Raw genomic sequence first — 10,889 nt, 5'->3', positions numbered from 1 at the left:
AAAGTGTAATTAAGTGAACCGCAACATATTTATGCTGCGGTGTTAATGCATTAATTATTGTTGTAGTCCTTACTTACAAATATGACACACACAAATTTAATATAATTTGTCTATTTAAAAGAACAAAACAAAACAAACATGTACTTTACAAAGTGAGTTCTAATTTATTACTTGAAAACATTTAGTCATACCTGATGACATGGACCAATAAGATTCCTCTACAGCGTGTCGGTAGGCGGTACTTCCGGGTAGGAAGCTGCGTTTGTTATGTATCCGCACAGAGTCGTGAGCTGATATAACTGGGGGCATTTCTCAGTCTGTAGCAATTTTGCAGGTCAGGCGAGAGAGGTCGTGGTTCAATAAGGATCCAGCGGCGACTCTGTGGTCGGACTTTAACTCACACAACTTTATCATCAGTAAATGTAGTTTTAGAGTTTGTAGGAAAATGCGGATCATCACAGCTACAAGCTCCTTTGTTGTCATGTACCCCAAAACTATTGCTGCGGTCACAGTAACAGGTAATCTATGTTGTATTGTATGTATATAGTGTATGTCGCTCTTATAGTCTGATATGTAATGACTTTTTATGTAGTTAATGGATAACGGTTACACAGACAGTTACAACTGTAACTATATCTATAATTTATGCAGTTAACTTGCATAAATTATCTTACATGGTTGTTAAAATGACAATAATGTATCTGCTCATTCTTATTACACCGTAGCAGGGACAATCCTTAACATGTTTACTATGTGCAAGTTGAGTGTTAGATCACAGTAGACTACAGTGATCCTCAAAGTTGTGGTCATTTTATGAATGTGGCCTACAAAACTGTTGATTCTCTTCATAAAAACTATTTAGAAAGGTCTAATTAGTAATTAAGGTGAAGGGTATTTATCTGTATTGCCACTCGAAAGGTAGTAAGTGTTCTTCCTAAGGTCCACACAAGCAAAAAAAAAATAAACAAACATAAATACGTCGCAAGGCAAACAAAAGATGCAATACATGCAATAAAACTAATACCCTAATAGAATAAAGTTAAACAAAAAGTAGTATATTATAGGATGCATATTTTTGCACAACAAACAGTCCAAAACACAAGTGTTCAACTCATGAATGAAGCTGAACACCTCGTTCATTCATTATCTGTAACCACTCATCTATAGTCGCAGGGGGCCGGAGCCTATCCCAGCTGTCATTGGGCGTGAGGCAGGGTACACCCTGGACAGATTGCCAGTTTATTGCAGGACTAAGACAGAAAGACAAACAAACATTGAGACTCACGACCACGCCAATTTTGGAGCTAGAGCACCCGGCAGAGCTAGAGCATCTTAGTTACCTACAAGGTGAAGGGGTTTCTGATTTTGGTATTTATAATAAATGTGTCAACATCTAAACAGGATTGGGACTTTTTGGTGTGAAGAAATGGCTGGCAGGTGGCGTGTGTCGCAGCAAAGCCAAGTTAGACGGAAAGACCGTCTTGATCACTGGAGGCAACACTGGGATTGGGAAGGAAACTGCTGTTGACCTGGCTAGAAGAGGTTGGTTATAGCCAAACCTTGGTTTACAGATTTAAAAATGTTACTATGATCTACAGCATCTTCTGTGTTACAGGCGCAAAGGTGATTCTGGCCTGTAGAGACATGGACAGAGCTAACAAAGCTGCAGAAGATGTGAGAAAGAGGAGCGGAAATGACAATGTGATTGTGAAAAAGTTGGACTTGGCATCTCTGCAGTCAGTACGCCAGCTGGCCAAAGACGTCCTAGAAAATGAAGAACGACTGGATGTTCTCATCAATAATGCAGGTGGATGTATACATATGATGGTGTGACACGTTGCGTCCCCACAGCTTTGTGACAGTGCTTAGTGTTTCCGTTAACAAATGGGAGGTGGTGAACAAACATATTCTTACTTTTAGGTATCATGAGCTGTCCACAATGGAAGACCGAAGATGGCTTTGAAATGCAGTTCGGTGTGAACCACTTGGGTCACTTCCTTCTAACAAACTGCCTGCTGGATCTCCTGAAGAAGTCAGCTCCGAGCCGCATCGTCAACGTCTCCAGTTTAGCCCACGAAAGAGGTGCAGTTTTCCCTCTTTTTCTGAGAGAGATGCTTTTTTTAATCCTTTCATGCAATGTTAAACACAACATAAGTGAATAAGAGTGCACTGCTTTCAATCCACAGGTCAAATCTATTTTGATGACATAAATCAGGAGAAACAGTACAACAATTGGAAAAGCTATTCTCAAAGTAAACTGGCTAACGTCCTCTTTACGAGGGAGCTGGCTAACAGGCTACAAGGTGCTGCATCACACCACATTATATATATTTATTTATTTATTTTTAAGAGTAGTGCTTATTTTGCACATCTTTTGAATGTTTTGCAGGTACCGGAGTAACAACTTACAGCCTCCACCCTGGAGTAATTCGGACTGAGCTTGGCCGACACTTCTGGCCCAAAATTCCCCTGTGGAAGAGAGTTGTATACACACCACTTAGTTTCCTCATCAAGTCTCCGACAGAAGGGGCTCAGACCACCATCTACTGTGCTGTGGAGGAAAAACTGCAGAATGACAGCGGACTGTACTACAGGTAAGTCAATGTCAATCAGCATTAGTGGTTAGCAAACTAAATATTCTCTCCCATCTATACTGATGGCATCAATCCATCACCTGAGATTTATTTTCTTCAGATTTCAAACCTGTATATTCCAATGCACTGGAGTCATTTTCATTTACGCTAACACAAGGTTAGGCGCTAAAACTGGTAGTCGCTGTGATCAATTAGGCCAGTGTATCTAAAACACATCTAGCTGACACAGAGCGGCATTAACATTCACTTGGAGTGGTGCGCCGGCTCGTCTGATGAACGTTAGTTCAATATTCACTCTCCTTTCAACTCTGTTTTGCTCTTCGCCGACTCCTGAGGGACACATCTGTCTTTTCAGCTGCCGAAGCCTCCACTATGATCACCATCTAGTCGCTAACTTTTTCTGTCAACTGCTCTGTGCTGGGCAGCTGGTGTACCGTGGGTTCATCAGAGCTTATTTTCTGTCTTTGTTTTACTAACTACAGTGAGAAGATGAGAGCAGAGCTGCAGGCTGAAAAAACAAAAGAGATGATGTAAAATAGATTTTAAGGTCTTGTAGAGGTAGTTTGTAATTCTGGTTTGCAACTAGAAGCAACAACAGTTTTATATAATGAAAATATTATGGTAATAATTAGATTTTGGCATTAGCACAATTGTAAAATTATTTTTTGACAGGAACTCGAGTTCAGGTCATAAATCACTGTTATCAGATTTTATGCACATACGAACAAAATTAGGGTTAATATGTTAATGAGCTTCTGCCCACTTTTCCAAGTTTTAAATCCTGAATTTGAGAAAACAAATTTCCTTTTATTACTGGACATAATCCCAGCTCTGAACTCTTCCATAAATGGCAGTTCAGCCATTTATAAGTGAATGACTGTTCGACATTTAGGTGTTTGCGCACGTGTTCCTCTAGCTCTGTATGAATTTGAAAGGGCTCGGTTTCTCTACACGTACACATGTCAATCTCTGCTGTCTATAAAATCCATCTGATCTGTGGGACAAATATCTTGTTGTCAGTGATATAATAAATAGATAAATATAAATTGGCACACTGCTTATTACAGTACGGTCTGAATCCACTCCATTATCGTGGACAAAGCGTATTGTAGTCTGTATTGTGATTTATTCTCTGATTGCCATTGTTGTTCATGATTTGTTTTCTGAATGATTAACTTGCTCTTCAGCACAGCAGGAACAGATCAAGTTGTGTGTTTAACACCAAACTCTGCACTGATTACAGCGACTGTGCCCCTAAAACAGCAGCCCCTCAGGCCCTGGATGATGAAGCTGCAAAGAAGCTGTGGGACCTGAGTGCGTCTATGGTTGGTCTGACATAATCACAGTGACATTGATGACGATGATGACGATTGTCATCATCGCAGCACCAATGGGCAGCCAAGTGGCCCGAGGAAGCACTGGTGCTCTGTCTAATGAGCATCTGTGTGGCTACTAGCAGCTGAGCTCCGGATTAATGTGACAAACACGTAAACAAGCAACACACAGACCGTCACAAGTGATAGACATTTATTTAGAATATACAACAAACTACTTGCAAAAATACTATGGATTAAATTAGGTTTTGTTCTAAACAGAAGCAGCGCTTCACAGGTAAGGTACATGGAAGCTGTGTGATCTTTAATTTTGATTGCCATTAGCGTGACATGACATTTTAATTGACAAGTTTCACCAATGTCTGTATTGACTAAGGGCTCAAACGTCATTCAGCGTTGCTTGAATTAATCATGTAAGTATTCCATGTGCTTTGAGTGTTTTCAACACTGTCATTTTATTTCCTCCTGGGCAATAAAGTGCTGTTATACTTAGCCCATCTCTTTACATGTCTCTTAAGGCATATTGTTCATTCGCGTCATGTGTATTCATCATGAGTCTTCATTTTGTTCCATGTGCGACCAACGGTATTGAATAAAACAAACGTTGGTCACATTGACATGAATTAAAATGGTCTTAATACAATGAATGTATCTGCTCGCTCTTTTTTATTCTTTTTTTTTATGTTTTATCTCGAAGGCACTTTGTACAAATTTGCTACAAACAGTCAATTTTCATCTTACTCAAAGCTACATCTCAGACAAGTGCATCACATATTTTCTTTTCCAGAGAAAGTCCATTAACGGTGCTAATTACATATGCACAAGTGCACCCAAGTGGCCTGCTGGCTACAAATGAACCCTGTATGTTTCCTACACGTTACGTGATCATGTAAGAGAGCCACTTCAGAGGAAAAGTACCATGTGTCGGCATTTACATTCAAAACTGTTACATACATATACAGCGGATGTTGTGACGTTCAAAGATGCTTAAGGTCGAGTGTACACAGGGAGGAAATCTATCTATATTGCTCAGTTTCAATATATGTATACATATACATATTTTTTTTAATAAATTATACATTATTCAACATCTAGACGGCTCTGAGTCTACACAACTGAACCTATCGATGCGCTTCCTGACAATTTATGGTGTTAACACTTCTACCACCACAATATTGACTGCATAAACGGCGTCACTAACTAATGAGCAAGCTCTTCAAAATCAGAAAGCTGTTTCATCTGCTCCACTTGCATAGAGTGCCTTCTCACGAGTTTCTTCTTCGACTTGAGGCCACCTCTCTTTGGTGTGTTTGGTGCTACTGGAGCTATAGATCTAATACCTGTGGCTAGCGGTGAGGAGGGCTTGTTGCTCGCCCCAATATCAGGAATGGGAGGGTTCGGGTTGATATTGAGAGGGGGCAGGTGGCCAGGCCTGGTGTGGGATATGTGGTCCAGCAGCAGTGTGCCTGACCCCCTCCTCTCCAGGAGGGCTGCTGGTGCACGCCTGCGTGCTGTGCTGGGAGAGGATGCATTACTGTCTAGAGATTCCCTGGAGCTGGTCAGCAATGCAAGTGGAGAAGTGTTTAGTTTCCTTCGCTCCACTGGAACCTTAGGAGAGTCCAACATGGCCGAGTCTGAATAGAGCTGTGAGTCTGAGTCATAGTGATCATTCCCCAGACGTCTCCTATGCACTGTGTCTCTCAGACTGGCGAGGCCACTGCTGCAACTGCTGCTCTCCTGCTCTGTGGGCACAGTGCTGCGCCGTGCCAGCGGCTGGTGCTGGCCTAGACATCGTTCATATGATGGTTTAGATGTTGGAGGAACTGATAACGAGGTTGTCATTTTGTAGGGCTGTTCATCTACCAGCGGAAACAAGCTGTCCTTCCCATCCACACTGTTCTGGCGCGATAAAGATGACCTCTTACTCAGAGATAGTCCGTTTACGCCTGCAACAACGTCTTCATCAGAGCTAGCTTTCTTGCTCTCCTCGTGGGCAGCGGCTGCCGCCAGGACAGAGGGCGCAATCAGCCCCCAGGGTTCTGATTGCAGCCGCTTCAGCTGAGGCAAACGTGCACGTTTGGGGTTCGCAGGTCGACGCGTTGGGGAGGTGGGCCCGTTGACAAGCTTTGCAGCAGCACTCGAGGTTTTTAGCTTCGTTTGGAAACTGAAGACCGTGTTTTGTTGCTCTTGCTCAGGGGTGGGAGTTGCAGTAACATCAATGTCAGAGGGAGAGGTGCAGTATGCTGGGGAAGACCTCTCAACCAGCTCTGGTGATGGGGGGACATTTAGATACTGTTTGGTAGTTTTAGTGCCACATGGTGACTTGTCTGTGGTGATTATGATCACCTCCTTGCCTTTAGCTTTACATGCATCCAAGAGCAGTTTTAGTGTCTCCTTATCATCTGCATTGATGGCGTACACCAGAGCTGAGGCCCCACTCCTGTCCTCCAGACTAGGATCAGCACCGTTACTCAGCAGGTGATCCACCACTTCATGTCCAGCCTTGTGGATGCAGGCGTGCATCAGCGCTGTCCGGCCTCCTTTGTCCTGTATGTTGGGGTCCGCCTGGTTGTCCAGCAAATACTTGACGAGCTTCGACTTGCTAACGCTCTGCTGGTCAGTGTGTGTGGACATGCAGGCCACCATGAGTGGCGTCTCTCCGCGTTCGTTGCTCTCGTTGATGTATGCGCCTCCTTCCAACAGGAGCCTGGTGAGTCTCAAGCGTTTGAGCCATACCGCCTTCAGGAGTGAGTTTCCATCTGTCCGCAGCTCCAGAATATTTGCCATTGCCCAGCCAGTCACAGATCTTCTCAGGATTGAACTTACAGCCCACAGCCCTTTGAACAAATTGTGGAATTAGTTCAGCTTACATTTCAGAATCTTGTAATTAAGACTCATTTAGTTTATTTAATGTTTTGCTTATATTATCTCTACCAGCAGGTGGCAGCTTCTCACAGCATACATATTATAACTATAACATATAAATATAGATCTGAAATATAAGATATATATTCTTTATTCAATGTTTTGAACAGAAGCAGTACGTATAAAAAGTATTTTCCCTAAGCTGATCTAACAGCATGGTAACCTGTTAGATTTATACTGTTGATGGATTTTCAGACGCTCTTATTTGAATATAAAAATCTATGTATTTTTTTTCTACATCTCCATCAAAACACAGCAGCTTTCCCATCATTTATGGAACAACAAAAAAGCCACCATCCACCATCAACTACAAGTGCGTAAAAACCACCTGCCTCGTTCATATTTCTCTCTCTATGGGAGCAAAACATTTATTTAAGAGACTGCACGATGTTATGTATCTATATTTAAACACCGTGCCACATGCGTTTGTTTAAGCTGGTGACGGTAAATAACGGCACGCAGTGACCTGCCAAGAGTCGCTGTCCGTGGTTCTCATTTTGGATAACTTGGCGAGGAAGACGCGCGTCGTCACAAAACATTACAGTGATCGTCCAGTTCTGCGTTAAATGTCTTTTTTTTTTCACTTGTGCCATAAACATTTATGGGCGAACACTGGACATACATCTGATGTTATGGAGAGGTTAATCCAGTTTGCAAGCCTCCTCTAGCAGAGACGCAAGACAACGACACAAAGTTGAATTAATTAACCTTCGCATTCAGTGATTTTGTGATGTATGTAAGTATACATTTCGCAGAACAACTTAGTGTCTGCTTACCTGCTCAGAAAAGAGATTTGCCATTTTCAGTATCCAGTGCTTTGTCATCTGAGACGGAAGATATCGTGGGAAATAATATCAAAACAGAAAGTTTTGTTGCAGGTCTTCGCGATGCCTCTGTTTCTTTTCCAGCCGTGGCCGTTCCCATCGACGCGTCCTAGTTTGCGTTACAGCGCGCCGTACCTCTCTGGCACCATAGCACATGAGCCGTGTGGCTTTTGTTATGGAGGCGCACTACATCAGTCCAATGGGGAGTATTCCTTTCACTGCGCACTCATGGATCACAACCTGGAGATGCTGCGGGTTATAAATAACTTACTTTCTCTCTTGTTGAATGAAACGTGTAGTCTCTTGACGTCAGAATCGACCAAAATAAATTGCGTCTGATGAAAACCTCTGTCCTGATCTTTATATCTGCAGGACGCAAACAAAACCAGCGCTGCCTCCTAAAGACATGCAAATGTTCTGCGTGTGCGTTTCAGTCATTTCAAAAGGACAATTTGTAAATGAAAGCGGTTACATAGCCTACATGCACATGGTGGAAATGAGGGAGTTGCAGCAGTTCTGCATGGGCTACTGGTTAATGCTGCTTTTTTTCCCCTTTTATTATTTCTAAATATGTGAATCCATGCCCCACATAGTAAGTCTGTGCTATAAATAAGATTTCATCTCTGTGCAGTGGAACATCAGTGTTAGAATAAAGGCAGGCGCTCTGCTGTCTGCCATGTATTAAAGGGCACCGTGAAGACAATTCAGCTGTAAAATATGACAAAGGAATCTGCTCTGGATCACCATCACACTGCTGCTAAACAAGAAACTATGCAATATGCTACACCCATTCTTATTCATTAAAACCATAAATCATATTTTATAAACAGTGACTGTCACACACACAACACCAATTAGCAATGTGAGTTCAGGCTATTTATGCTGAATTCTGTGTCTGACTGAAGAGGCTGAATATGTTGCACCCTATATGTATTTACAGTACAATTAAAGGGGCCAAAACTTGTAGCAGCCATCACAGCTATACAGCCTAATAGGGACATTTCTATTTTTAGGTTGCTATGAGACAGCACAGAAGCAGTTTCTAATGAGAACAGTGATGTTCTCAGCCCTGCAAGGAACAGGTAAATCAGACACGTAGCATTCCACCATGGACGGGGGAGGCTTTTATCGCATTTGCACAAATATTTTTTTGATGGTGGCGTATATTTTCTTTCCCGCTCACGACTAAGCCGCCATCACCACCACCACGTTCGATCATTAGTCCTTTGACCCTTGCTCTTTTCCTCGGAGACTGGGACTAATCACTTTATTACCCATCCAAACACTTGACGTCTCAGGACTCAAGTTGTCAATGCTGGCAGTGATTTCTCATCTGTGATTGCCTTCTCAGTCCCAGAGGACATGTTGTTTACCAGTCACATCGAGAGGGTGGTTTCATAAAGTGGCCCAGTGCCCAAAGAACGAACCATTTCCCATAAAAGAGGCATCATGATAGGAATACCTATGCAAAAATCGGTTCAGATGTCACAATTTGGTCACCATAAATGAATAAAGACCTGTAAAAGATGCTGTTTTATATCTAGAAGAGTGCCAAACTGAGACCAGAATGCTTTTCGTCATTGAAAACTCTGAGTGTCACACCTATTTCAAAGGTAACTTTCACATTTTTGTGCTCTTGATTGGAAACAACCTGTATTACAGACCTGCAGTCCAGAGAGACACGGTGGACGAGGGATCAGATCAAGGCCAAAGCTCACTGGCTTAGACACGTTCATTAGCACTGGGAGCCACAGGGACGTCAGTGGTCCTCACAGAGAGTGATCTCTGCCCCGACGATGCTGTCGTCTGCGGTATATTAAAGGGGGAAATAAATAATTAAAGTGGAGAGAATAAGCGCTGTCACCCCTGGGAGCGCTTTCCATTTTCAGATATCTTACATCGCAGCTGCTGCTCTTCCTCCCCTCCGTTCTAAATATAACCTTTTCTTCTGTCTGCATTGTGTGATTTTTACTCATCAGACTACAGTAGCTCTGAGACTATTTATACATCCTGACAAAGTACGTACATGGGAAAGTTATCAACTGTTTTTAAATGTAAGAGCCTGATCACAGTTTCTCTTGAAGTAACAGAAAACACAATGTCTGGCCCTAATCTACAACAAGAACAACAAAAAAAAATCAAAAAATCAAAGGAGATTTGAATAAAATGAAAATGGAAATAAGCCTGTAATGAACATACAAATGGGAACTGATTATTCTCTCTCCAGACTACCGCGTCTATTTTTAAAACGTCGATTAAATGTCTAGCTTCACTGAATCAGAGGATGGTGGGAATTTGACAACGATCTCAGCACAGATGAAAAGGAAAAAAAAAACGTGTCGATAAGTCACACTCCGTATTTTAAAGCTCACAGATTCAAGGTATTTGCATGCACTTGACTCGCAAATCTTATTTAAATACACGAATACTTTCTTTTTCAGCATAACGGTAAAGATATGAAACACAGGAAACATTGAAACAAGAAATTTAGAGTTGTGAAAGTGCAAAAGTGAGACGGTATGACAGATCTTTGCATGATAGTAATCTAAATAATCAGAATTAGCCAGAAGCTAAAGGGTCAGAGTAGCTTCACGAAACAAACAAATATTAAACGTGCAGTAAAAGTTACATTTACTCATTTATTTCTGGCATAAAATACGATCGTTTACTCACCCATATAACTTTGGTGTCATTTGGAGTCGTTCGGAAGATATTTAGCTCCAGTGGAGCGCCGTGTATATCCATATAGTGGGAGTGACTGGGGCACCGAAACGCAGCCTCTAAATAACGCATTATCTACCGCGAAACTCGTTCAATTCACCAATATTTTGTTATGATACGCTAGTGCTATTCCCCTTTGAGTCCAGAGTTACCTGTTGTCTATTCGTGGACGTGCAGCGGTTTGTTGTTCTTTGGCCAGCTGTTCCTCTCTCTGCCTCTGCATCCTCCTTTCAACGAGCTCCTCATCCTTATACTCTGGCTCAAAACGGTAAGGACATCCATCATAAACAAAGTCGTCGTCCACAACCTCAGAATCGGAAAAATATTTAGCCATGTTGCAAAAAACTAGCAGTAGCAAATTACAGGTAAACAGGCCGTGAGAGGTGTGTGCGGAGCTCAGAGATGACATCATCCAGGTCAGAGGTTAGTAGGTCAATCTACAGACCCCGGATGATGATAACAGGTAACTCCAGACTCAATGGGGAATAGCA

At 42.2% G+C, this 10,889-nt stretch overlaps 2 protein-coding genes across 3 annotated transcripts; one reads left to right on the top strand and one right to left on the bottom strand.

Annotated features, from left to right (window-relative positions):
* Positions 1-136: 136 nt before the first annotated feature.
* On the top strand, positions 137-4,734 carry LOC311495820 (retinol dehydrogenase 13-like). Of its 2 annotated transcripts, XM_084555433.1 has the most exons (7): positions 137-518; positions 1,402-1,542; positions 1,616-1,807; positions 1,921-2,082; positions 2,187-2,303; positions 2,390-2,594; positions 3,838-4,734. In XM_084555433.1, the coding sequence occupies exons 1-7, from the start codon at positions 446-448 to the stop codon at positions 3,932-3,934; spliced, it is 987 nt and encodes a 328-aa protein (XP_084411559.1). In that variant the 5' UTR covers positions 137-445; the 3' UTR covers positions 3,935-4,734. The 2 variants fall into 2 exon arrangements, with proteins under 2 accessions (XP_084411559.1, XP_084411560.1); XM_084555434.1 differs by lacking the exon at positions 2,187-2,303.
* A 394-nt stretch (positions 4,735-5,128) lies between these two features.
* On the bottom strand, positions 5,129-6,715 carry ankrd34c (ankyrin repeat domain 34C; the record flags this gene model as incomplete). The annotated part of the gene is made up of 1 exon (XM_084554662.1): positions 5,129-6,715. One exon carries the CDS (start codon positions 6,713-6,715, stop codon positions 5,129-5,131), a length of 1,587 nt encoding a protein of 528 aa, XP_084410788.1.
* Positions 6,716-10,889: the final 4,174 nt, after the last annotated feature.

This window comes from Chelon labrosus (assembly GCF_963514085.1).
Source record: "Chelon labrosus genome assembly, chromosome: 11".
In the NCBI taxonomy this organism is placed as follows: domain Eukaryota; kingdom Metazoa; phylum Chordata; class Actinopteri; order Mugiliformes; family Mugilidae; genus Chelon; species Chelon labrosus.
Note: the sequence above shows the minus strand (reverse complement) of the source record. Positions and strands in the feature narration are given on the sequence as shown.

Coding starts and splice junctions, on each gene's coding strand:
- LOC311495820 (XM_084555433.1), top strand. CDS start 446: ATGCGGATCATCACAGCTACAAGCTCCTTTGTTGTCATGTACCCCAAA. Junction 519..1,401: donor TGCTGCGGTCACAGTAACAG/GTAATCTATGTT, acceptor ACATCTAAACAG/GATTGGGACTTTTTGGTGTG. Junction 1,543..1,615: donor TGTTGACCTGGCTAGAAGAG/GTTGGTTATAGC, acceptor TCTGTGTTACAG/GCGCAAAGGTGATTCTGGCC.